This window comes from Heterocephalus glaber, unplaced genomic scaffold, assembly GCF_053883595.1.
Source record: "Heterocephalus glaber isolate CG9 unplaced genomic scaffold, H.glaber_assembly_v1.0 deba00001564, whole genome shotgun sequence".
Classification (NCBI taxonomy): domain Eukaryota; kingdom Metazoa; phylum Chordata; class Mammalia; order Rodentia; family Bathyergidae; genus Heterocephalus; species Heterocephalus glaber.
In genome coordinates, this window is record NW_028258351.1 from 19,144,478 (window position 1) to 19,172,207 (window position 27,730).

At 46.6% G+C, this 27,730-nt stretch overlaps 1 protein-coding gene and 1 pseudogene across 1 annotated transcript; one reads left to right on the forward strand and one right to left on the reverse strand.

Annotated features, from left to right (window-relative positions):
• Nucleotides 1-40: 40 nt before the first annotated feature.
• Nucleotides 41-25,116, forward strand: Polr2a (RNA polymerase II subunit A). Its single transcript, XM_004857426.3, has 29 exons — nt 41-547; nt 10,030-10,162; nt 10,307-10,443; nt 10,541-10,714; nt 10,906-11,187; nt 11,506-11,667; nt 11,793-12,013; nt 12,242-12,374; nt 13,083-13,207; nt 13,311-13,521; nt 14,333-14,542; nt 14,625-14,793; nt 14,971-15,065; nt 15,211-15,414; nt 15,573-15,795; nt 16,461-16,644; nt 17,051-17,222; nt 17,312-17,417; nt 17,514-17,719; nt 18,731-18,955; nt 19,105-19,351; nt 19,700-19,800; nt 21,736-21,840; nt 21,928-22,110; nt 22,343-22,546; nt 22,718-22,904; nt 23,024-23,137; nt 23,301-23,450; nt 23,550-25,116. The coding sequence occupies exons 1-29, from the start codon at nt 455-457 to the stop codon at nt 24,704-24,706; spliced, it is 5,913 nt and encodes a 1,970-aa protein (XP_004857483.1). The 5' UTR covers nt 41-454; the 3' UTR covers nt 24,707-25,116.
• Nucleotides 25,117-25,979: 863 nt separating this feature from the next.
• Nucleotides 25,980-27,392, reverse strand: LOC101696676 (vitamin D 25-hydroxylase pseudogene; annotated as a pseudogene).
• Nucleotides 27,393-27,730: the final 338 nt, after the last annotated feature.

A 27,730-nucleotide genomic window follows, 5' to 3' on the forward strand; every position in this document is an offset into this window, starting at 1 on the left:
GGATGCAGGGGGGCGAATCTATAAAGGGCGTCGTTCGGCCAGTTCGCTTCTCAGAAGCGCCCAGAGCGCGACCGGGACGGTTGGAGAAGAAGGCGGCTCCCGGAAGGGGGAGAGACAAAGTGCCGTAACTTCCGCCGTTCAGGAACCCGGTTACTTATTTATTCGTTACCCCTTTTCTTCTCCCTTCCCTGAAACCTTTTCCTTCCTACCCCTCTTTTTGTTTTGTTTTTTTGGGGGCCGAAAAAAAATCTCTAGAAGAGGAGTGAGGCTCCTTTCGCTCCTTTTCGTTTCCCCGCCTCCTTCCCTCCCCCACCTTTCCCTCCTCTGGCTTTTCCCTCCCAACCGGGGAAGGTCTTTCCCGGTGGCCGCCCGGACTGGGTCTGAGCGCCTAGGCGGAGGCGGCGCAGGCTTTTTGTAGAGAGGTTTGCGCCTGCGCAGCTCATCAGCCTCCAACATGCATGGGGGTGGCCCCCCTTCCGGGGACAGCGCATGCCCGCTGCGCACAATCAAGAGAGTACAGTTCGGGATCCTGAGTCCGGATGAACTGGTAAGCTGCTCCGCCCTGTTTCTACTCCTTCCTCCCTCCCTCCCTCCTGCGCGGGCGCGCCCCCCCCCCGCCCCGCCCCGCCCCGAGGGTGGCTGCGGAAACTTGGAGCTTTTCTCTGCCTACCGGAGACTAGCAGAGAGGATGCCATACCAGCACCGAGGCCCTGTGGAGGTCCAGCCTCGGGGCTCCCGGAGTTAAATTCTGCAAGTTTAAGTTTAGCACTGTGTTCAGGACGGGGGCCGGGCTGAGGAGAGAAGGGCGTCCGGTTCCAAACTTTACATTCAACAAGACAAGACGAATTCTGAGGGATCTTTTGCAAGTCTGAATAGGAAGCCGGACACCCAGGTTTTTCCCTCCCCCTTCTTCAGGTGTTGAGGACCTATGTGACACAACAGAACGTGGGGATACAAAGCTGAACAAGATGGACAGTTTCCCACCTTCTAGAGCGCTTTCTGTGGGAAGGGAAAGAGAAGACTATGAATATATGAATAAGTAAAGATAATTCAGTGAAGTGGGGTAGTGCTATGGAAAGTTACTGAGGTGAGGCTAGTTTAGATGGGAGGTTATCAGGGTCTGGGAATGCCTATTTGAGGCGTTCTCATCCTTAGGGTAACGATGAGAAGCAGCCAGTCAGTCATCTAGGACATAGATTCTGGAGCATGTATTTTCAGGCTGAGCAAGCAAGCAGCAAGGGCTCGGAATCACGGAGAAAACAATTTGGTATGTTCTTAGAAGCAGAAAGGCCAACGTGGCTGGGGATTAGTAGGTGAGGAGGGAGGTATTACAGAAATAGGCTGGAGAAGCATGGGATATTTGAAATCACGGTAAGGAGTCAGAATTTAATTCTTTCCTCAGAAGCCATTGAACAATTGGAAGAGTGACATCAATTTACATTAAAAACACGTATGCACCTTTTTCTTCCTATTTCACATTACCTATTATACATTTCGTCCTTATTTACATTTTCAGTTAGTGGGAGGGCTAGGGGAAAGGATAGAACGGAATGGGATTAATACGAGAAAATGGAAAAATAAGAACAAAATCTTTGTAAATAGGGAGGACTGGAGGGGTTGAAGGGAGGGCTGGGCAAGGGTGAAAAATAACCAAGAGAGACTATGTAAAGGTGCAAATTTCCAATGATGAATGTCATTATATTGTATACCTAAAATGTACCAATTATTAGAATGAATAGTCGATAATGTAAAATAGGAATAAAAGGTCCAAAGGGGTAGGCGTAGTGGGAGGCACAGGAGAAAGGAAAGAAGGGAAAGGAAAAAAATGATGAGAAATGGAAATAAAGTCTTTGTAAATAGGGAAGGGTGGAGGGTGTGAAGGGAGGGCTAGGAATGGGGAAAAAAATAAGAACCAAGATGTATTATATAAAGGTACAATTCCCAATGAGAAATGTAATTGTGTTGTATACCTACAATGTACCAATAAAAGAATTTAATACAACAACAACAAAAAAAACACGTATGCATTGCAGGGGCCAGGGATTTAGCGCAGTGGTTTCGCCGCCTGCTGTGCAAGTGCAAGGATCCAAGTTCGATCCCCCGTTGCGAAAAAAACAAAACAAAACAAAACACGTATGCATTGCTGTGGTTGCTCTGTGAACTGTTAAGGGCGGGATGAAGATGGAAGCAGGAGAAACCAGAGTAGGAGGAGGATGTTAGGGGAGATCCCTTGGTGACTTGTGGAGCTAATAAGAAAGGATCAGTTGGCTGGAAAAAGTGGAGTATTGTGGCTGTGTTTGTGGAAGAATACAGTTTTGTTAAAGTAGGCTTAGCTCTGCCAGGACTCAGAACAACCTGATTTCACACCACCTTGACTTACCACAGAATAAATTTCAGATGCAGATGGACTTAATATTTAAATTTTTTAAATAATGTAAAGCACCAGAAAAATTAGTCACTTCTCTTCATCAGAGGCACCATGGACAAAGCTTTAAAAAATACCCAATTAGGGCTGGGGATTTAGCTCAGTAATGCTGCCTCCTGTCTCGAAAGTGCAAGGTCCTGAGTTCGCTTCCAGGTACCAAAATGAAACAAAACATGCAAATTATTTGTTTGTTTGGTACTGAGGATTGAACTTGGGACCTTGCGCTTGCAAGGCAGGCTCCGGAACCACTGAGCTAAATCCCGGGCCCCAAAACATGCAAATTAAAAGAAAATAATTCCCTTACCTGATTTTTTTTTTCCTGTCAATGGGAAAGGTGGTGATAGGGTGGAGTTCGGTGAGACATAGAGGTGGAGGTGGTCATAAATGGCTGGATTTCAGCCATATCTTGAAAGGCACAACAGACTGGCAGAAGGACTAAGTGGGAATTATAAGAAAGAGAAGAATCAAAACTGGCTTTTTAGCCTGAGCAGTTGGATAAATGGAGATGCCATTTATTGATCAAGGCAAGAAGGGAGGGGCATGTGTGAGGGAGATAAATTAAGTTGGGTTTTTTGTTGTTTTGTTTTGTTTTTCTTTTTCTTTTTTTCAGACAGGGTCTTGCTATGTAGCTGAGGATGGCCTTGAACTCACTATGTAGTCCAGGCTGGCCTTGAACTCATTGCAGTCCTGCTTCAGCCTCCCAAGTGCTTAGATTACAAGCCTGCGCTGCCATTCCCGCCTCATTCTTTTTTTGAAATAAGGTCTTGCTGTGTAATTTAGGCTGACCTGAACTCAACTGTAGCCCAGCCTGGCCTTCCAACTCACTGAGATGTCCTGCCTCAGCCTCCTGAGTGCTGAGATTACAGGCACACACCACACCACTCCCAGCTTAACTGCCTAAAAGTTTTTGGGTTTTTTTGTACCAGTAATTGGACTTAGGACCTTGTGCTTGCCAGGCAGGCGTCACCACTGAGCTAAATCCCTGGGCCCTAAAAGTTTATTAATAGAAATCCTATTGAATAACTTAGGACCTGTCCTTGTAACAAGACTGTCCCAATAGGTTAAATCCATTTTTTCCAAACTGTTTCAGTACACCTGAGCCACTTGAGAGAACTCACAGGAGCAATGTGAGATGTTTTAAATTTTGCACAGTACAGGTGCCCAGTGAACTATTTAATTCCAGATGGTTCCATTTCAGTATTAGATGGCACTATATTCCTTTGAATGACATCATATCTTTGTGATGCTGGACTTTAGCTGTTGCTAAGGAAAGGCACAAGTCAGTTGGAGCCAGAAATGAGGGTGGTGCTGTCCAGTCTGATTCCAAAGGTTAGGAAGTTGTCCAGTGCTTAACAGGTGTCATAGGAAAGAGATTGAGTTTATTTGGAAAGTAAAAAAAATATATATATATATATATATATATATATATATATTTTTTTTTTTTTTTTGTGGTTCCGGGGATTGAACTTCGATCCTTGCGCTTGCGAGGCAGACGGTGGAACCACTGAGCTAAATCTCCAGCCTGTAAAAATATTTTTAATACAATTTTTTCACTATATATATATATATATATATATATATACTTTTCCAAATCACTAGTAAGTTGCTAGGACATAAATAGGTTGAAACAGTGTTCACACAACTTTACAGGGGTCATCTCTGGGGTATGGGATTGTGGGAGACTTGCTATCTGCATGGTTTGCAATTTATAGTGTGATTGTTTCAGGGAATAACAGATGATTCCACTTCGGGTGGGAGGATGGATGAATGGGGGCCTCCTGTGGAACAGGTATTTAACCCTAGAATATTCCCCAAAAGTTTTGGGTGGAGGATTGTGGGTTGAAGTACAGAGGGCTATTTGAATTGGCTTTAAGATAGGGCTGCCAGGGATTTAGCTCATTGGTGTTGCCGCCTGCCTTCTTCCTCCCAAGCGCAAGGTCCTGAGTTCGATCTCCAGTACCGAAAAAAAAAAGATAAAGCTGTTGTCTTTTCTGTTAACAGGAGGGTTTCGGTGTTTCCTGACTGCGGAAGGAAGTAAAAAGAGTTAGTGCTAACTTTGCGGTGGGGATTGAATCTAGGGCCTAGCACATACTGACCACACACTATGTGAGCTATATTGATGAGTCAGAGATTGTCCTGGTCTTCAAATTATGTATAATCAAATGAGGGATTTTATTTTTGGGTTTTTTTTTTTTTCCTTTTTGGTACCAGGCATCAAACTCAGGACCTTGCACTTGTGAGGCAGGTGGCATCACTACTGAGCTACATCCCCAGCCCTCTTTTTTGGGTTTTTTGAGACAGGGTCTGTGTAGTTCTTGCTGGTTTTGAACTTACTGTGTAGCCCAGGCTGGCCTCAAACTCAAGGCAGTCCTCGTGCTTCAGCCTCCCAAGTGTTGGCATTCCAGATATGTGGTACCACATCTGACTAATGAGGATTTTCTATACGCAGCAAATAGTTACTGAGCCCCCACCATGTTGTGACTGCTGGACACTGAGGATCTAAAGATAAAACATGATCCTTACCCTCAAGGATTACAGCCATTGGGACTGACAAATACATAAACAAGTAAAGTTGTTCTCAGAACCTCACTGGGGTGTGGATAAGACTAGAGATAAAGCTAGCTCAGAGAAAAAAGAAAAAAAGGTAGCTCAGAGAGAGCAAAGGCGAAAGATTTTAAGAAGGTGGTATCTGAGGGCCGGGGATTTAGCTCGGTGATTCCGGTGCCTGCCTCGAAAGCACAAGGTCCCAAGTTCGATCCCCGGTACCAAAAAAGAAAAAGAAGAAGGTGGTATCTGAGCTAGGTCTTATGAATGAATAGAATTTTTACTCAAGAGGAGATGTGAAGCCAAAGTAATTTTGAGAAGTCTGCTGTAGTTGGAATATAAATACAGGAAGTGAGAGAATGTGGTAGCAAAAAAAGCTGTAAAAGAGAATTGAAGCCAAGTTGTGAGGTCTGTGTATGGTTTGCTAAAAGCAGAGGAAAGAGCTGGCCGTGGTGGCACACACTTATAGTCCCAGCACTCTGGAGACTAAGGCAAGAAGATTACAAGTTCGAGGCCAGTCTGGGCTGTATAGTGAGTTCAAGTCCACCCTGAACTACATAGAGAAACCCTGTCTTAAAAAAAAAAAAAGCAGAGAAAAGGGAATGGGTATTTACAGAACATCTATGGCACAAATTTGTTCTGTGATCTCAGGGCTACTGGACAAAGAACCCTGCCTTTGACTCCCTCAGGAGTCTTAAACTTCTATCCTGTAGACAGAACCAGTGAAGGGTTGTGGAATAAAGTAGTAAGTATATAATCCAAAATGACAACTTGTTAACCCATGATGGCTGGATAGTCCTTTCCATTAACGAGGACATTCTTGCCTGCTGTCCAGGACAACCCCTGGCCAAGTCTCAATGCCTGAAGGCAGAATTAGTTATTAGAAGCATGATTGGTAGTGGGACACGTTGGCATATGCCTGTAATTCCAGCACTTGGGAGGCTGAGGGAAGAGGATCATGAGTTTGAAGCCAACCTGGGCAGCATATTGAGACCCTGGAGAGGAATGAGAGAACAGTTAAACAACTTTAAGCAAAAGGAAGTGTGAAAAGTTTTGAGCATAGTTTACCTTATGCCCCAGTATAGTGTCTATTCTGGTGGCCAGATTCATACCTGCTTCTGTTTTGTGTTTCAAGGTGAGCACATCCCCTTCTTTAATCTTTCTCATGGGACACAAGACAGCTGATGAGATTCCAGCTTTGTGAATTTAAACACATACCAGTCCTGTCTCCCTGAGGTGTCATCAGATTATCTCGATGAGAGTTTGGGGTGTTCAGAACTCTTCAGCCTTACAGCTTTAGGGTATTCAGTTTCTACTCGACAGTAGTTAATCACATCTGTAATCACATCTGTTAGGATTATTATGGGATTACAGGTTTGACTGTAAAGAGGTAACCTCAAGTTCTTAAGAGTCCACTTTCCTGCAATGGAGGGTCTGATACCGTGTAGTTTAGTTTAATGAACAGTTGGGGGTCTACCATCTGTCAGGCAAACACATGGGATTCAGGAGGATGGAGTGAGGCCGCCTGCCCTAGATTTGCTTGTGGTCTTTAGAGAAGACAAACAGTAGTAGATAATTCACTCCACACCAGAATGTGCAGAGATAGAGGAACTGTGGAAGCACAAAGGAGGGGGCCCTGTCTTGGGGAGCTGTGAAAGGCTGCCTGCAGGAAGCAGTTTCGGAGCTGAGTCTCAGAGCAGGTATCTGTTGTGGAGAAAGCATTCTAGCCAGGGAGAGGAACTATCATGTGCAAAGCCCTAAATTGTGGAGGTTCACATTGTGCTGGATGATGGGAGACCGCAAGGATTCTGTAACTGAGCAGTAAACAGTAAGATGTGGAACATAAGGAATGGAGATCAAGGTATAAACTCCCTTTTTGTAAGCTCTCCCACTGAGTTTGGTCATCATTCCCAGGACAGGAAGGCATATGAATGATGAGATACCTCTTTTATTTATTTTTTATTGTTTTTTTTTTTTTTTTTGAGATACCTCTTTTAGAAGAAGCACCCAGTTGGAGAGACAGGCTGGTGATTCAGGGAAAAAACCTACAAAGCAAAGGCCTGAACTAGGATGGTGATTTTAGGGATGGAGAAGAGGGACAAGATTCAAGAAATGTCTAGGAGGTCAAAATAACCAGTACTTGGTGAATGGTTGGATAGTGATAATGGCCATGTGTATGTTAAGCACCTCTTATATTCTGGGTTTAAGTCCTTAATGATTACACAGGGGCTGGGGATATAGCTCACCGATATAGCCCACCTGGCAAGCTTGAGGTCCGGAGTTCGATTCCCAGTACCAAAAAAAACCCAAAAAACCTCTTTAATGATGACACATTTTGTAAGCAACAGAGGCAGAATTACAAACCAGAGATCTCTGCCTGCAAAGCTCAAGCTATTTCAACCATGTTATACCTGAGGAAAAGGAAGGGTAAATAACAGTTTTCTGGTTTGGTTATCACACCGGAGTTGAGGGCAGAAGGAAAAGGAGAGGTTTTTATGGAGAAGGGAATTTACTTTTAGATATGTTGAATTTGACTTTACCTATCAGTGGGGTGTCTGCAGGGGGTTTAGTAGATAGTATGTGAATCCAAAGTCCAGAAGAAAGGTGGGTCTTGGAGATGAAGATTGGAAATCATCAGTATATTTATCTAGGAGAGTGTATACGGTAGTGAAAAATCACAGGACAGCATCTAGGGTGTGATAAGTATGGATTAGCTAAAATCCTGGGGAGTAACAATGTTTAAGGAGCAGACCAAAGCAGAAGAGTCTGGAAAGTAGATGAGGAAGCACCAGCCAGAGAAGTAGAGCAGGAAACAGAGGAGAGGTTCAAGGAAAAGGCCCATCTGCATACGTCACAGGCTAACAATGAGGACTGAGGTGGGTTCTTTTTATGTGGCATAGTGGCGTCAAGGTTGTGGTGTTACTTGAAGGACACATAATAGTAAGATAGCTGTGCATAAGTACTTGTCATCACTAGAGTTTGCTGATGTGTAGTACACAGGCAAACCCCATAGACCTGGGTTCAAATCCTAGTTCCACCACTTTGTAATTGTATGACATTGGGCCTTTCAGGTTTTGTAATCTAAAATGGAAATAGTGAAGCTAGACGACGTAGCACAGTACCTGTAATCCCAGTACTGCTAAGTGGCTGAAGCAGGAGGATTCCAAGTTCAAGCCCAGTCTGGGCAATACGGTGACTTAACAAGACCCTCTCTCGAAAAAGGTGGGGAGAGGGGCCAGGGATTTAGCTCAGTGGTTGTGCCGCTTGCCTTGCAAACGCAAGGACCCAAGTTCGATCTCCAGTACCAAAACAAAACCAAAAAAAAAAAATGGAGAGGGGAAGAGAAGGTGATTTTTTTAAAATTCAAGGTGTGTTGTGTTTATGTAACAACTCCCTATGAAGAATATAATCATTACGTACTACAAACATGTACTAATAAAAATAAATAAAACAGGGGCCGGGGATTTAGCTCAGTGGTTTTGCCGCCTGCTGCGCAAGCACAAGGACCCGAGTTCAATCCCCGGTACCAAAAGAATAAATAAATAAATGAATGAATGAAGGGTGTAGAGATTTTGTCCAGTGCAGAAGTGCTGGGTTCAGTCCCCAGTACCACATGCATAAATAGAGAGAACCTGAGGTGGGAGGATTGCCATAAGTTCAAGGCCAGCCTGCTCTATATGGTGAGATACTGTATTTGAATCAAGAGGATGTATTGTATTTGGGCCTGTTGGCATATGCCCAAAGTCCAAGCACTCCGAGAGGCTCAAGTTTGAACCCAGCTTAGGCAACTTAGCAAGACCATGTCTCAAAATAAAAAAGGATGGGGTATGTAGCTCAGTGTGAAGGCCCTGGGGTTTTTATTTTTAAATTGTTTTGTTTTATTTTATACCATTCCCCCACTCAAGGAAGGCCCTGGGTTTAATCATCAGTGTGTGTGTCTGTCTGTCTTTCTCTCACACACTTGGATTTAATTCCTGTAGAAGGTTAAGTCTGATTTTCGTTGTGTGAAAGTTTGCCTTGACCACCTCCAGTCCAGGGCAGAAATCTAACGTGTACTTCTGAGTTCTTCTATCTCCCACTTCCTGAAGTGAATTGGCCCCATTGAGTCCAGGTTTCATTTTGGCTCCATCAACATCTCCTTCCTAGCATCTACTGTCTTCTCATTGAGCTACAGGCCTTTTTTTTTTTGAGACAGGACCTTACTGTGTAGCCCAGGATGCCCTGGAACTCAGGGCAGTCCTCCTGCCTCAACCTCCTGAGTGCTGGGATTACATCCTGACCCGCGACAAGACCTTGTTAAGCCACTAAATTGCTCAGGCTGGGACAGAGCTTGCAACCCTTCTGCCTCGGCCTTCTAGAGCCCTGGGATTATAGGCATGCACTACCACACCTGGCTTCTCTTGCTCTCTATTAAAATTTCTGCTTCCTTTTTTTTTTTTTTTTTTGTTACCAAGGATTGAACTCAGGACCTTGTGCTTGTGAGGCAGGTGGTGGCACCACTGAGCCAAATCCCTGGCCCTCTCTATTAAAATTTCTTAGTGCAGGTATAGAGAGATTCTTTCCAGAGTCTCAGATTCATGTGCTTGATTTCTGCTTGGGGGAAGAAATGAAGCTTGGGCTTTTATTTTTTCCCTCCTTGAAGTTTGTGGGGTTTTTTTAAGTTACTTTTATTTCTATGGTTAAGTTCTGTGGATGCCAGAGACCTAGAATTCAACCCTGAGATGTCTAGGGTACAAGAGATTATATGGGGTTGAAGGTAAAGCACATACCACCCTTCCGCATACAATGACTGGAACAAGCTTTAAGTGACTTGGGGGTCTTTTTGAGACAGGATCTCACTATGTAGTTCAGGCTGGCCTTGAACTCACTATGTAGCCCAGGCTGGCTTCGAACTCACTTCGATCCTCCTGCCTCTGCCTCCTGAGTCCTGGGATTCCAGGCATGCGCTACCATGCCCGTGTGATTTGGGGTTTTCTTGGGCCTTAGTACGGAGTTCTCTAGCCATGAAGGCTGGAAACTAGGAAGACTGTTTAGTTGTTAATGGCTTTTCTTTTCTGCAGAAGCGGATGTCTGTGACAGAGGGTGGTATCAAATACCCAGAGACAACTGAGGGAGGTCGCCCCAAGCTTGGGGGGCTAATGGATCCAAGGCAGGGGGTGATTGAACGAACTGGCCGCTGCCAAACATGTGCAGGTGAGTGCTGGGTGCTAAAGGGATCCTGAAGGGAAGGAGAAAGGCTTGGGTCTTTAAAGAAAACCAGAGCTGGGCCAGGACACCTGGAGAAATGGTCTCTGAGGTGAATGGGAGCTGGAAATCATTAAGTGCATGTTCCTACAGGAAACATGACAGAGTGTCCTGGCCACTTTGGCCATATTGAACTAGCCAAGCCTGTATTTCATGTGGGCTTCCTGGTGAAGACAATGAAGGTTTTGCGCTGTGTCTGTTTCTTCTGCTCCAAACTGCTTGTAGACTCCGTGAGTAGGAAACAGGCCCTGGTCTGGGAGGGAGGAGGCTACTGGCTAGAGGGGTAGGGGAACAACCCCAACTAATTTTGCTCTGTCCTTCCCCTAGAACAACCCAAAGATCAAAGACATCCTGGCCAAATCCAAGGGGCAGCCCAAGAAGCGACTCACACATGTCTACGACCTTTGCAAAGGCAAAAACATCTGCGAGGGTGGGGAGGAAATGGACAACAAGTTCGGTGTGGAGCAGCCTGAGGGTGATGAAGATCTGACCAAAGAGAAGGTGGCTGGGGCTGGCAAAGACTAAGGGGATGGAGGGGCCTGGGGAGGTGGACATAGAGGCCTAGAGGGAAAGCAAGAGGCTGCAGAAGAATCAGTGAAACTAGGAGAACACAGAGGAATAGGAAGGGCTGGCCTCATGTGACAGGAAGTGGCCTGACTTGGGCTCTGACAGGCCCTCTTTCTATTTGGAAGGGCCATGGCGGCTGTGGGCGATACCAGCCTCGGATCCGGCGCTCGGGCCTGGAGCTGTATGCTGAGTGGAAGCATGTTAATGAGGACTCTCAGGAAAAGAAGATCCTCCTGAGTCCGGAGCGAGTGCATGAAATCTTCAAACGCATCTCAGATGAGGAATGTTTTGTGCTGGGCATGGAGCCCCGCTATGCTCGGCCTGAATGGATGATTGTCACAGTGCTGCCAGTGCCCCCCCTTTCTGTGCGGCCTGCTGTGGTGATGCAGGGCTCTGCCCGAAACCAGGTCAGCAGCTCCAGGACTCTCCCTCTCAGATGGATGGCTGGGTGTCTGAGGGCAGAAGGCCCTGTGAGGGTGGCGTGTTCACAGGGCCAGAGAGACAGATCTGAGTTGGAAAATATCTTGCCATTTGTGTGACCTTTAAGGAGGCCCTTAATGTGGTTAAAGGTCATGAAGGGCCTTCTGTATCTATAAACAAGAATAGACCTATCTTTGCCTCCCAGAGTGGTATGAAAGGAAAGCTGTGCTGTGTGCCTGGCATGTGTATGCTGAGTGTCTAATTGGTGGTGGCTGGACTGTGACAATGCTGACCTCTTACCTCAGGATGACTTGACACACAAATTGGCTGACATTGTGAAGATCAATAATCAGTTGCGGCGGAATGAGCAGAATGGTGCAGCAGCTCATGTTATTGCAGAGGATGTGAAGCTTCTCCAATTCCATGTGGCCACTATGGTGGACAATGAGCTGCCCGGCTTGCCCCGTGTGCGTCTGGATACCCCCTCCCCCTGTGGATTGGAGCCTGGGTGGGGGCCAGTGTGAGGACTCACAGCTGGGGGAGCACCCAGTGCTGACTGCTACGCTGCCCCCCTTCCTGTGTTTTCTCACAGGCCATGCAGAAGTCTGGCCGTCCCCTTAAGTCCCTGAAGCAGCGGCTGAAGGGCAAGGAAGGCCGGGTGCGAGGGAACCTGATGGGCAAACGAGTGGACTTCTCAGCTCGTACTGTAATCACCCCCGACCCCAACCTGTCCATTGATCAGGTTGGCGTGCCCCGCTCCATTGCCGCCAACATGACCTTTGCAGAGATTGTCACCCCTTTCAACATTGACAGGTGTGCCTCAGTCCAGAAGCCCTGCCCGGAGTGGCTATAGGGCACTTGGCCTCAGTGGTGAGGCTTTGAAAGAGGTTGAGGCGTGCACCCCTTAACCCATGGGAGGGTGCACGGAACAAAGAGGGCATTGAAGTTTAGAAGTTTGGTTTCTACTCGGCTTTAGGGTGAGAGTGGTGGCAGGGATTTTTTTTTAAGGAAGTGTTTTGTTCATTGCACCTATTTTCTTAGACTTCAGGAACTGGTGCGCAGGGGGAACAGCCAGTACCCGGGGGCCAAGTACATCATCCGAGACAATGGTGATAGAATTGACTTGCGTTTCCACCCCAAGCCCAGTGACCTTCACCTTCAGACTGGCTATAAGGTATGTAATAGGTCAGGTCTCTCTTAGCCACCTGAACCAGAGGCTTTCTAGAATGGAGGCTGGCTGGAATTGCCATTTGAAAGTGTCTGTTCATTGGGATCCAGATTTGTTGACTTTTTTTTTTTTAAATATTGTTAGCCTAGGAGCGTTTGTAACTGTCAGCCACTGCCATTTGGGGTGAGGGTTGCATCAGCCCAGGGGAAGGAACATTTGCAATGATACCTTGGTTCACAAACTTAATTCTTTCCGTGATTCTGGGAAAGATGGCCACATTTGTGTTTGTGTGGGGAAGATGGCTGTGGTCATGTTTATCACCCGATGTGGAATTTGTGAACAGAAGCAAAGTTTTGCTGAGTGATTTTCTTGCTAACTGAATTGTCTCAGAACAGAAGCATTCATGAATTGAGGTATTACTGTATATTGCAGGGAGGAGAGATCCATGGAGGAATAGCAAAAAGGCTTCATAGTCCTTAGGGATATGGTTTTCTCCCGAGGTTGAATAATTGATTGGTGAATACTATATTTTATTATCACTGATAATCTGGTATCTAGCTCAGGGGCTGGCCCAGAGGGGCTATTTGATATGCATTTAAACTTAAAGAACATCTCAGTATCATCTCTTTCAGTTTACAAGGATCCTGTGTTTGCTATCATTTTGTTCTTAGCATACCGCCTTCAATGTGCTTGATTCTGTACCTCACTTCCTAGGTGGAACGGCATATGTGCGATGGGGACATTGTTATCTTCAACCGGCAGCCAACTTTGCACAAAATGTCCATGATGGGGCATCGAGTCCGCATCCTCCCATGGTCTACTTTTCGTTTGAATCTTAGGTCAGTTCCCTGGCTGAGGAAAGCAGGCTAGGATGGGACAGGCTGGGCTACTCCCTGAGGTTTTACTGAAGATGTCTTCTAACACTTTTCCCTTTAATTGCAGTGTGACAACTCCATACAATGCAGATTTTGATGGAGATGAGATGAACTTGCACCTGCCACAGTCTCTGGAGACGCGAGCAGAGATCCAGGAGCTAGCCATGGTGCCTCGCATGATTGTCACCCCCCAGAGCAATCGACCTGTCATGGGCATTGTGCAAGACACGCTCACAGCTGTGCGAAAATTCACTAAGAGGGATGTCTTCTTGGAACGGGTATGTGGTCCAAATGGAAACCTGACTCTGGCAAACAGAAAGGGCAAAGGGTGGAAAGGAAGAGATGTCATGTTTTTTCCTGTCTTGTTCTGCACTGATGAATATGTGAGATTGCCTTTTCTGGTGAGGTGGAAGGAAAAGGTGGGTAGGGAAGAATAGGAGCCAGAAATGGTGTATGGCTTTAGCTTTCCATTTGGTATATGTGCTGCCGAAGCAAGCACTAGCTTTCCATTTAATTCCTTAAAATGTCACATAAATCCAGCTATTATCTGTAAAATACAGGTGGAGGGAAAATAAACAAGCCCTTGTTAAAACTTTTACCTTCAATTATTTTCTGATTATTAAACTGTGCTTATTGAAAAAGAAGTCTAGGGGTCTGGGGATTTAGCTCAGTGGCTGCCTTGTAAGCGCTAGGTCCGGAGTTTGATCCCCGGTACTCCCCCTCCCCACCCCCCAAAAAAGTAAGTCTAGAGCCAGGTGTGGTGGCTCAGGCCTGTAATTCCAGCACTTGGGAGGCTGAGACAGGAGGTTCGCCACAAGTTCGAGGCCAGGCTGAGCTACATAGTGAGTTCAGAGTCAGCCTAAATTACAAAGGGAGGCCCTGCCTCAAAAAAACCAAAAATAAATAAATATTACAGTGAATTTCTGTTTTAATTACCCAATACATTTTTTATTACAAGTTGGGAAGGTACTTTCCTTGTCATCCTTTTCCCTCTAAAATCTAGCTTCCTCCTTGGGGAGGGAAGTCTTCCTGACATTCCTGAGATGTGAGGCCTATGATCTGACATCTTTCTTACTATTTGTCACACAGGGTGAAGTGATGAACTTGCTAATGTTTCTATCCACGTGGGATGGGAAGGTCCCACAACCAGCCATCCTCAAGCCCCGGCCCTTATGGACAGGCAAACAGATCTTCTCCCTCATTATCCCTGGCCACATCAATTGTATACGTACTCACAGTACCCATCCTGATGATGAGGACAGTGGCCCTTATAAACACATCTCTCCTGGGGACACCAAGGTAGGGTCTGGCTTTTTATATATGAGAATATGATTTGAACGTAGGAACAAAAAATAGGCATTGAGTGGGTGCTTGTCCATAGGTGGTGGTAGAGAATGGGGAGCTGATCATGGGCATCCTATGTAAGAAGTCTCTGGGTACCTCAGCTGGCTCCCTCGTCCACATCTCCTACCTAGAGATGGGTCATGACATTACTCGCCTTTTCTATTCAAACATCCAGACTGTCATTAACAATTGGCTCCTCATTGAGGGTGAGTATGACAAGCTCTGCCGTTCCTCTGGGTGAATCCTCTTTCCCACTTCTTACTTTCCATCTCTTTCTCTTCTCCTTGGGTTTGGTGTTCTTTCGTTTACTCTTGGCCACCGTTTCCTCCTGTGTTGCTTGGGGTCAAAAGATAATGTCATTTGATGCTTCTCTCTAACTCTAGGTCATACCATTGGCATTGGGGACTCCATTGCTGATTCTAAGACTTACCAGGACATTCAGAACACTATTAAAAAGGCCAAACAGGATGTAATAGAGGTGAGAGGGAAGGTTGGGGAGTGGTAGAGTAAGAGCTTCCTGGGGACTTCTAATTTAACAGCAGCAGAGAGCAAAGTGGATGTAATGGTTAAAGGGAAGTGGAATCGAATAGGCATTGGTGTCTCACTGAGAATGCTTGCTCCAGGTCATTGAGAAGGCTCATAACAATGAGCTGGAACCCACCCCAGGGAACACACTGCGTCAGACGTTTGAGAATCAAGTGAATCGCATTCTCAATGATGCCAGAGACAAGACTGGCTCCTCTGCCCAGAAATCCCTGTCTGAATACAACAACTTCAAGTCTATGGTGGTGTCCGGAGCTAAGGGTTCCAAGATCAACATCTCCCAGGTGAGAAGCCTTGCCTTTCCAGATAGGGGTCCATACTGACATCTGGAGGAGGAAAGTCGGATTGTGTGTTTTAGGGTTAGGAAAGTTAGAGAAAATATTGGAAATTTGTCATTTAAGCCAAAGAGAATTTGATGCAGCCCACCTTTTCTCTTTCCTAGGTCATTGCTGTTGTTGGACAGCAGAATGTGGAGGGCAAGCGGATCCCATTTGGATTTAAGCACCGGACTCTGCCTCACTTCATCAAGGATGATTATGGGCCTGAGAGCCGTGGCTTTGTGGAGAACTCTTACCTGGCCGGCCTCACACCCACTGAGTTCTTCTTCCATGCCATGGGGGGTCGTGAAGGGCTCATTGACACAGCTGTCAAGACTGCTGAGACTGGTGAGGCCTTCAGGGCAGTTCTGGGGAGTGTGTGTCTAAGAAACTCCTAGTGGGAGTTGGGAGAGAGTGGGACTCAGGATAGAGGCTTCTGTTCCCAGAGGTCGAATTTTGGCTTTCATGGAGAGTAAAGTCTATCTAACTATCTAACTCTAGGGTGTGGCTCAGTGGTACACCACTTGCCTAGCATGCATGAGGCCTTAGGTTTGATCCCCTGTGTGTGTGTGTGTGTGTGCGTGCGTGCGCGCGCGCACATGTATATGTGTGAGAGAAAGAGACACACCCTTATCTTTGCTTTCCAGTATTTCATGATGTAAAGATGAGCCTCAGGCTCTACTTTTGGCCTAGCACATAGGGGTCAGTGTTAGGGAACTTCACTAGGTGTTCAATCCATCTGATTTTAAATGTGACTTTTGTCAAAAAGTCCTTTTGGGTCTTAGGGCATAGTTTGGTAGAGCACTTGCCTAACATTCGTGAGGCCCTGGATTCAATCCCTGGCACTACAAAAAACTAAAAAAGTCTCCGCTGCCTGGCTCACAAGTGCAAGGTCCCAAGTTTGAGCCCCAATACCAAAAAAGAAAAAAAGTCCTCAGGGATGAGGGGGCTATCATATGGCTCTTTGAAATCTTTTTGCTTTGAGTCTTTTGATTTATCACCCCTCCACACAGGGTACATCCAGCGACGGCTGATCAAGTCCATGGAGTCAGTAATGGTGAAGTATGATGCAACTGTGCGAAACTCCATCAATCAGGTGGTGCAGCTACGTTACGGCGAGGACGGCCTGGCAGGGGAGAGTGTTGAGTTCCAGAACCTGGCTACGCTTAAGCCTTCTAACAAGGCTTTTGAGAAGAAGTAAGGATGTGGGCAAGTGGGTGATTTATGTCCCTGGGTCTCAGGGCCTGAGTTGTAAGAGTCACACTGCCTTAGAGCAGTAGGTGAAATGTGTTGAAGTGCGTTTTATCTTGCAGGACCTTTTCTCCACCCATGTGAAACACTTGCTTGATGGTGACAGAGGCTGACTAGGGACAGATTTGAGATTATTCTTGCTTTGTCCCTGATGATGGTACATAGCAACATAGAGGGCACCCAGTTCTTAGGTCCCATTGGCAATCCTTGGGCCTAGAGTTTAAATGTCTGTCCAGGATCCTTGCCTCCAAAACTCAGTTATTTGTGGGGTGTGTACTTTGGAAGCCTCACAGTGCTCTTGTGAGGATGAAAACACACCCGCCCCTTGATCCCACTCTCTTGCCACTTGCAGGTTCCGCTTTGATTACACCAATGAGAGGGCCCTTCGGCGCACTCTGCAAGAGGATCTGGTAAAGGATGTGCTGAGCAATGCACATATACAGAATGAACTGGAACGGGAATTTGAACGGATGCGTGAGGATCGGGAGGTGCTCAGGGTCATCTTCCCAACTGGCGACAGTAAGGTACACGTGTGGGAAGTGCTAGACTGAGTTGTGCAGCTGCTGGATGGCTGTCCCCTGACTTACAGTCCTTCCTCCATTACCTTCTTCAGGTTGTCCTTCCCTGCAACCTTCTACGAATGATCTGGAATGCCCAGAAAATCTTCCACATCAACCCTCGCCTTCCCTCTGACCTGCACCCCATCAAAGTGGTAGAGGGTGAGTACCTCCATTTAAGGGGTCTCCAGGCTGGGCTGGAGAGATAGAAGTCTGCTGTGCCCTGGTCTGATCTTTTCACCCCTCATTTGGCCCCAGGAGTCAAAGAATTGAGCAAGAAGCTTGTGATTGTGAATGGGGATGACCCACTAAGCCGCCAGGCTCAGGAGAATGCCACACTGCTCTTCAACATCCACCTGCGGTCCACGCTGTGCTCCCGCCGAATGGCTGAGGAGTTTCGGCTCAGTGGGGAGGCCTTTGACTGGCTGCTTGGGGAGATTGAATCCAAGTTCAACCAAGCTATTGTGAGTGTTGTGCTTCTCACTTTGACTTTGTGTTGTTTTGTTTGCTTATTGGTTTCTCTGGTTTCCAGTATAGCTCACGTTCTTTTTTTTTTTTAAAGACGGGTCTATGTAGTTCAGGCTAGCCTCGAAATCATGGCGATCCTCCTGCCTCAGCCTCCCAAGTACATGCACCAATATACCCAGCTTCAATACATCCCACTTCTGTCCACAGTCACCTAGTAATAACTGTATTTATTGAAAGACTGGTATCTACCAGGACCTGTTTGATACATTATGCCTTTGTATCAAAGTAACCTTAAAATGACCCAAGTAGAGGAGGGATTATTAGTTCCATGTGGCAGAAATAAAACTGAGGCTCAGACAGAGTGACTATTGTATAATGGTCATACAGAAAATAAGTGGTACGACCAGAATAACAAATAGTATTGTTCTTTATTTTCCTAAATGCTTACTGTGTGCAGAATTTTAATTTAGGCAGAGGTAGGAAATTGCAGGGAGTATGTGGAAAAGAGATTTACAGATACTGGAATATGCTGTCACTGTCTTTAAGGGTTTTACAGGATAATGAATTTGATGTAAATCTGCTCTTGGTAAATTAATTAAAACCACATTAGAAAATACAAAAGACCATTGAAAGGAATTATAAAGAAGATGTAAATTAATGACAAGACATCTCATGTTCATGGGTTGGAAAACTTAATATGGCTAAATAGTAGTGTGCCCCAAAGTAATCTACAGATTCAGCACAAGCACTATCAAAATTTCAGAAATTTGGACTTTTAGATAGTGTAGTGCCTTTTCTGGATGTGCTGCATACCAGGAGCTAAAATGGGTGTTAGTCAAAGCTTATTTGAGGAAGGGGGTGGTTAAATAAGACCGTAAGTGTCTTTGCCTTTTCCCAACTCCTGTGCTCTGGGTTCTTTATGATTAGATGATAGTCCTGGCCCTGACTGTGTCCTGTTCATTAGCCACAAGACAGGTTGGTTTTATCTAATGCTAGCTTTTCCTTAGGCCCATCCTGGGGAAATGGTGGGAGCTCTGGCTGCACAGTCCCTTGGGGAACCTGCCACTCAGATGACCTTGAACACCTTCCACTATGCTGGTGTGTCTGCCAAGAATGTGACACTGGGTGTACCCCGACTTAAGGAGCTCATCAACATTTCCAAGAAGCCAAAGACCCCATCACTCACGGTCTTCCTGCTGGGCCAGTCTGCTCGAGATGCTGAGAGGGCCAAGGTAAGGATTAGGTATGATGGGCTTCTTGGCAGGAAGAAAAGGAGGTGAATTTTTCCACTTGAATGGAGAATTAGAGATCCCTCAGTAGAAGGGGTTCAAGAGGCCTCAGGTTGCCCAAATACCTGTGTCATGAGCCCCTCTATTCCCAGGACATTCTGTGCCGCCTGGAGCATACAACATTGAGGAAAGTGACTGCCAATACAGCCATCTACTATGACCCCAACCCCCAGAGCACAGTGGTAGCAGAAGATCAGGAGTGGGTGAATGTCTACTATGAAATGCCTGACTTTGATGTGGCCCGAATCTCCCCCTGGCTCTTGCGGGTGGAGCTGGACCGGAAACATATGACTGACCGGAAGCTGACCATGGAACAGATTGCTGAAAAGATCAATGCTGGTAAGGCTAGGAGGGCAGGCCTAGCTCAGGAGTCCTGCCTGGATCCCATCTCTGCCATGTTCACTGAGAGTCACCCTCTTTCTGCCATCTATGTGCACCCCCCACCCCACCCCCCGCCAAGGGTGTCTCTTCTCCAGGGTTACTGTTTCCCAATCCTCAGGCCCTCCAGGCCCTGCATTCCCATGTTCCCCTTCCCATTTTCTGGAGATAAATCTGAGACAGCTTTTGAGAGGAGGGGGAAGCCAAACTTAAGCACCCTGTTAGAGGAGAACTGCAAATGGAAAGTGATGAGGAACCAAGTCTTGTACATGTGGTCTTGTTCTCATGGCTCATTCTTCTCCCTATTAGGTTTTGGCGATGACTTGAATTGCATCTTTAATGATGATAATGCAGAGAAACTAGTCCTCCGTATCCGCATTATGAACAGTGATGAAAACAAGATGCAAGAGGTAAATGGGACGCAAGAAGAAACTGACATACAGAAAACCATTAAGTCTTGTTTAATGACCAGGAAAAGTAGGATAGAAGCAACATTGAGGTCCCAATAGCATTTAGCAACAGTTTTTAAAATTTGCACCTGCAGGGCCAGGGATTTAGCTCAGTGGTTCCGCCACCTGCCTCGCAAGTGCAAGGAACCAAGTTCGATCCCCAGTACCAAAAAAAATTTGCACCTGCAGCCAGGTGCAGTGACACAGTAGTAATCCCAGCTACTTGGGAGGCTGAGACATGAGGATCTCAAGTTTGAGGGCAACCTGGGCAATTTAGCAAGGCTCTGTGTCAGCAAAGGACTGAAAATATAGGGAAATATAGCTCAGTACTTCCTGGGTTCAATCCCCGGTATAAGGCAAAAGCAAAAAACTTGTAGCTGCAAAAATTCTTTTTTTTTGGTACCGGGGATCAAACTTGGGACCTTGCGCTTGCAAGGCAGGTGCCAGAACCACTGAGCTAAATCCTCAGCCCTGCAAAAATTCTTTGTAAGCTGGGCGTGGTGGCTGTCAGAAATCCTAGCACTCAAGGCTGAACCAGGAGGGTTGATGTAAGTTTGAGGCCAGCCTGAGCTACATAGTGAGTCCCTGTCTCAAAAATCTTTGCAGACCAAAGCAGTTCCTGGGGATGGGCAGATTGTTCTGCATATGCATGTGCCTGCTGCTGCTGCTGTTTGGATTTTTTGGGACAGGGTCTCTATGTATTCCAGTCTGGCCTTGAACTCACTGTGTAGTCTAGCCTGGCCTCAAAGTCACAACAATTCTCCTGCCTCAGCTTCCCAAGTTCTGGGATTACAGATGTGCTCCATGAGCTCAAGGCCTGCCAGGGCTACATAGTGAGTTCAAGATTAGCCTGAACTAGGCTGGGGATTTAGCTTAGTGGTTCCACCACCTGCCTCACAAGTGCAAGGTCCCGAGTTCAATCCCCGGTACCAAAAAAACCCCCCAAAAAACAAAACCAAAAGATTAGCCTGAACTATACAATGAGAACTTGTCTCAGAAAACAAACATAGCTGGGCCTGGTGGTACCTACCTGTAATCCTAGCATGAACTATATAGGGAGACACCCCACCCCACCCCCCCGGCAAAAAAAAAAAAAAAAAAACACCCTGGAAAAAACATAAAAAGTGAAGATTTCACTACTGTCAGGGAATAATTAAGAAAATATGAATATATTTTGACAGAATACATTATATATCAGTTATATAAGAAGTCATTGTGGGCTGGGGATTTAGCTCAGTGGTTTCGCCACCTGCTGTGCAAGCTCAAGGACCCAAGTTCGATCCCTGGTACCGAAAAAACCAAAAAAAACAAGTCATTGTCATCAGTCATGGTGGTGCACTCCTATAATCCAAGCACTCAGGAGGCTGAGACAGGAGGATTGCTGTGAGTTCAAGGCCAGCCTGAATGGCATAGCTAGACCCTGTCTCAGAAAGCAAACAACAAAAAAGCAAGAAGTTACTGTCAAGTCAGTAGCAGACTGACTACCATTCAGCTCAGTGCCAGAAGTCGAGCAGGGGGTTCCGTGGGTCTGGTGATACTCCGTGAGTGTGTACACACATTTGTGAAGGACCAAGTGCCCATAGGACTGTATGGAAATAGGAACTACATTAGGGTAGTGGGTTTGGGCATCCCTTCCCAGTGGATTTGTTTTTGTTTTTGTTTTTGTTTGGTACCAGGGATCGAACTCAGGTCCTTGCACTTGTGAGGCATGTGGCGGAACCACTGAGCTAAATCCCCGGCCCATGTTTTAATATTGTAAAATGAAAAGCAGTCTCACCAGAGTCAAGGAAGCAGTCTGGTGACTGACTCTCAAGGACCCTGGAAGGTAGTAGTTTGGGTTAGGAACAAGGAGGAGACCAGAGGGTTGAAGGGGTGCTGAGCTTGCTCTCATTGCAGGAAGAGGAGGTGGTGGACAAGATGGATGATGACGTCTTCCTGCGCTGCATCGAGTCCAACATGCTGACAGATATGACCCTGCAGGGCATCGAGCAGATCAGCAAGGTCTGCTTTCCTGCTGTAGCCACCCTCTGCCCATGTTTCCCCAGCCCTGTCTGGCCAGCTCAAGCCAAGCTCACTCTGCTCCTCCAGGTGTACATGCACTTGCCACAGACAGACAACAAGAAGAAGATCATCATCACAGAGGATGGGGAGTTCAAGGCCCTGCAGGAGTGGATCCTAGAGACAGACGGCGTGAGCTTGATGCGTGTGCTGAGTGAGAAAGATGTGGACCCTGTGCGCACCACATCCAATGACATTGTGGAGATCTTCACGGTGAGCCCTCAGAGCTCCCTGCCTGGCGCACTTTCCTGGAGCTCTCCAGCTCTCAGGCCTCTCATTCTGTGCTCTCCACTGAGGCTATCTGTGCTCAGGTTTTCCTACTTGAATCCATTTCTCAGTGTGGAATGCACTGACCCCTGACTTCATTCCTGTGGATCTAGGTGGTGGCAGGAACAGTTAGCAGAGCTAACTGGGTCTTCACTTGCCCTGTCAACCCCCATGGCAGGTGCTGGGCATTGAGGCTGTGCGGAAGGCTCTGGAGCGGGAGCTGTACCATGTCATCTCCTTTGATGGTTCCTACGTCAATTACCGGCACTTGGCTCTCTTGTGCGATACCATGACCTGTCGCGGCCACTTGATGGCCATCACCCGACATGGGGTCAACCGCCAGGACACTGGACCACTTATGAAGTGTTCCTTTGAGGAAACGGTAATGGCAAAACTGAATAGGGTGGGAAGAGGGAGCTCTGTGGAAAGAGGGATGTGAAATGCACATGGATGCTGTTCTTCAGCTGTCTAGTCCTTGGGCTGTGACGTGAAACCACCCTGGGCACTATGTGTGGAGGGGTCTAACGGGTTGTAACCTCTTGTGGTTGTTCAGGTGGATGTGCTTATGGAAGCAGCTGCCCATGGGGAGAGCGACCCCATGAAGGGAGTCTCTGAGAACATCATGCTGGGCCAGCTAGCTCCAGCAGGCACTGGCTGTTTTGACCTCTTGTTAGATGCAGAGAAGTGCAAGTACGGCATGGAGATCCCCACCAACATCCCTGGTTTGGGGGCTGCTGGACGTGAGTATGAGAGGCCGAGCTGCACAAAACCTCCAGGTCTACAAGGGGGTGAGGCAGGCCATGACCTGGAGGGGTCACTAGTCCCTGGATGCCCTGACTCATTCTGGGCCTCTTTGCAGCCACTGGCATGTTCTTCGGCTCAGCGCCCAGCCCCATGGGAGGAATCTCTCCTGCCATGACTCCCTGGAATCAGGGTGCAACCCCAGCGTATGGTGCCTGGTCCCCAAGTGTTGGTGAGTAATCTGGCCCAAGAGGTGGGTGAGTCCAGAGGTGGGTGAGTTGGAATAGTGGGCAGCAACCATGGATGAACTGCAAAGGCCATGGGGGGTGGTTGGGTGAGGAAAGGTGGGTGGTTGGGCTCCAGCTCTGGTTTCAGCCTGCTCTAACCCCTTCCAGGGAGTGGCATGACCCCAGGGGCAGCTGGCTTCTCTCCCAGTGCAGCTTCAGATGCCAGCGGCTTCAGCCCAGGTTACTCCCCTGCCTGGTCTCCCACACCAGGCTCTCCAGGCTCACCTGGCCCCTCAAGTCCATATATCCCTTCACCAGGTGAGTTGTCAATATCCAACCATACTCATCTTCTTTGAGCCTTTTTTCTGAGTGAGTCTTACCATCGCTTATCTCACTTTGTTGCCTTCTTCCCCGCAGGTGGTGCCATGTCACCCAGCTACTCGCCAACATCACCTGCCTATGAGCCCCGCTCCCCTGGGGGTTACACACCCCAGAGTCCCTCATACTCTCCCACTTCGCCTTCCTACTCTCCAACCTCTCCATCCTATTCTCCAACCAGTCCTAACTATAGCCCCACATCCCCTAGCTACTCCCCCACCTCTCCCAGCTACTCACCAACATCTCCTAGTTATTCTCCAACCTCTCCCAGCTATTCACCGACCTCTCCCAGCTACTCCCCAACATCCCCCAGCTACTCCCCGACATCCCCCAGCTACTCCCCAACCTCTCCCAGCTACTCCCCGACGTCTCCCAGCTACTCCCCAACATCTCCCAGCTACTCCCCAACTTCACCCAGCTATTCCCCTACCTCCCCCAGCTATTCACCAACATCTCCTAGCTACTCACCTACATCTCCAAGTTACTCACCAACTTCCCCAAGTTACTCACCCACCAGTCCTAACTACTCTCCAACCAGTCCCAATTACACCCCAACATCACCAAGCTACAGCCCAACGTCACCTAGCTATTCACCTACTAGTCCCAATTATACCCCAACTAGCCCTAACTACAGCCCAACCTCTCCAAGCTACTCCCCAACTTCGCCCAGCTACTCACCAACCTCACCAAGCTATTCTCCCTCAAGCCCACGGTACACACCACAGTCTCCAACCTATACCCCAAGCTCTCCCAGCTACAGCCCCAGCTCTCCCAGCTACAGCCCAACTTCACCCAAGTACACCCCAACCAGTCCATCCTACAGCCCTAGCTCACCAGAGTACACCCCAACCTCCCCCAAATACTCACCTACCAGCCCCAAGTATTCACCCACTTCTCCCAAGTACTCTCCTACCAGCCCCACCTATTCACCCACCACCCCTAAATACTCACCAACATCTCCTACGTACTCACCAACATCTCCAGTCTATACCCCAACCTCACCCAAGTATTCACCTACTAGCCCCACATACTCTCCCACTTCCCCCAAGTACTCCCCCACCAGCCCTACCTACTCTCCCACCTCCCCCAAGGGATCTACCTATTCCCCCACTTCTCCAGGCTACTCCCCAACCAGCCCCACCTATAGCCTCACCAGCCCAGCCATCAGCCCGGATGACAGTGATGAGGAAAACTGAGATTAAGCAGGGCTCAGCAGCTGCCGCCTAGGCCCAAGGGTCCTGATGCAATGTAGTCCTCACGCTCCTGGCCCATGACGGTACCCTTGTACATAACTGTGATAGTTCGAGTTGAAGTTCTGGATTCCGTTTCTGAAGGGGCTTTTCATTTTTTCTCCACTTGTGCTGTCTCAGAACCCACAGACCTAGCTGTGGTGTTCTTCCTACCTACCTACCCCACGCCTGACCGTACAGTGAAGGTCCTTCCTTGCCTGTGGCTTGATTGGGTTTCATGGTATTCTAACTTCGTAGGGGTAGTTCCTGCTCTGGGTCATTCATCTGATCCTTGGGAAGAACAAAGCTCAAGCTGCCTTTTGTCTGTTATTTTGTCTTTTTGAAGTTAAATAAAGTTTACAAATTTTGACCAAAAATTTGTACACTGCTTATTTGGTGCTCAGGGAGGACTAGATACTCCCAGGCTCCTACTCTCTGCAAGTTACAGCAAAATGATCCCCTCAGTCCCACCACTAGGAGGCATAGTTTCTTTTCTACATACTTGAATCACTTTTCATTTTGGTCTCAGGCCAGGATTGAAAAGATTATGGATACTATAAACCTGCAGTTACTGTAAAGCTGGAGCTAAAAGGGTTTGGGGATACCTGGCTGTTTTTACCATTTGTGCTGCTGAAACGAGCACAAATTGGCTGTTTTCAGTTTGCTATTTCTTTTTCTTTTTTGGTACCGGGGATGGAACTCAGGTCCTTGCCGGCGAAACCACTGAGCTAAATCCCTGACCCTCCTATTTCTTTTTTTTTCTTTTCCTGGTACCAGAGATCGAACTCGGTACCTTGCGTTTTCGAGGCAAGTGACAGAACCACTGAGCTAAATCCCAAGCCCTAGCCCTAGTTTGCTATTTCTTTCATTAGTATTTTTAAAAACTGAATTTCTGTTTTTTTAACGCAGGGCCTTTGCATTGAGTTACATCCTTAGCCCTTATTTTATTTATTATTTTGAAGCAGTCTGAGTCCTAACCTGGGCTTGAACTTTCAATCCTCTTTCAGTCTCCCAGAGTGGCTTGTGTGACCCCTTCCACCCAGTACATTAGCACCTTTTTTTTTGTACCAGGGATTGAACTCGGGAGCTTGCACTTGCGAGGCAGGCACCGTGCCACTGAGCTAAATCCCCAGTCCCTTGGTGTTTTTTCCTACATAGTTCAGGCTGCCTTCAAACTTGTCACAGTCCTGCCTCAGCCTTCTGCCTATATGTCTCCACTCTCTCCCTAGAGATTTTTTTTTTTTTTTTTTTTTTTTTTTTTGGTACTGGGGATCAAACTCAAGTCCTTAGGTGCTGGAACCACTGAGCTAAATTCCCGGCCCTCAGCCTCAGCCTTCTGAGTGCTGGGATCTTAGGAATGTGCCACAAATCTAGCTATTTTTTTGTTTCTCAAAATATTTCAAGAGAATTCCCTGGGTTTTTGTTTTGTTTCAGTACTGTTTTTTAGATTAAGCTTTGGGATAAGGCAAACACCCTTATTCCTTAAAACATCTGTGCACTTTCAGCGCCTTTTAGCACAGATGAGTTAAGGATGGGGCTGCATACCTACCTAACCTGAGCTTCAGATTTGGAACTAGTTCATGTGGGAAATGCAAATGAAACCACTGAAGTAATGCAGTAAAAAACACAAACATTTCCATCCCAACCAGATGTTCTCCAAGACAATCTCTTCTCCCTAAGGAAAAAGGAACCAAAGCTTCCTTTTTGACAAAATATCCACTGCTATCCAGAAATCACTCAGGACAGAACCCTTCTGGTTCTTCCCAGTACTTTTCATCAAAGTGTACAGAATAAAAATTTGTAATTACTGTTGTGCCTTTTGGATTACAATAACCACGTACAGCTGCATCTTTAGAGGTTGCATGGAAAATCCCTAATGGAACTATTACAGAATCTTAAAACTTCATGCAAAACTGCTTCGGTATACAGCATTTTGTATTTATCATCCCAAGAAGGCTGTCTGTTGGGGCCAATAATTAAATCAATCTCTTTCCAAACTTGTCCTTGAACGCTGGGATAAAGGGCCATGAAAAGAATTGCCCAGTGTAGCACATTGGTTGTAGTTTCTGTTCCAGCAATGATGAGTTCACCCACTGAGAAAATTAAGTTTTCTTTGGAGAAAGTAGATGATGGGTCATTTTTACCTTGATCCATCTCATCTAAATAAGCATCAACAAAATGCTGAAGTAACTGAAGCTTTCTGTTGACTGAAGCATTTTCATTAAGTCTGGAGAGAAAATCATAGACCACAGCTGCATTTCTAATGTTTTCCAAAAGGCAAGATGCCAATCCATGGAAAGGCATTATATAGGAAGACTGAGGCACTGGTAGCTAGTTCCATGTTCTCGCTAAATAACTCAATCGTGCTGAAAATCAGTGTCTTCATAAGCGAATCTCCAAAAATGATCAGATTGGTTTTATTTGAAACAGCATTAGTTATTAAGTGTTTCAAATCAAAAGGTCTACCTTTGTATGTTTCAATAGCATTAATGAAACATTTGGTTTATTCTAAGATCTTAGCTTCAAAAGATTTTTGGCTATATCCAAAATATCAAGAGCTGTTTACAGCTAATCTGTGATCAATCCATCCTCAACCATACCTGGAATTGAGTAACCCTCCCATTTTTGTCATCTTCATAAATAACAGAAGGCAGGGTCTGTCTGCAAAAATTTCAGACAGAAATTTCTCTTGATGAACAAGGCACTCCTTTACTATGTCATGGCCATTTAGAACCACTGCTGATAGGCCTCCAAGATCCAAACTGAAAATCTGAAATGAAATTACCAAATAGCCCTGTGATTTTTTTTCTTCAAAGCACTTAACTCATTTGTGGTGAATAATCAGACTAATTTTTTCTCTTCTACTAGACTGTAACTCCTTACTGTGTTTGCCTCTTCATCTTTTTAGCCCCATATCAGTCAAGATCCTGGCAGTGCCTCAACTTTCCCACAGCCCAGGGTTGTACTCTCACACTCAGTGCTGAGCCATTA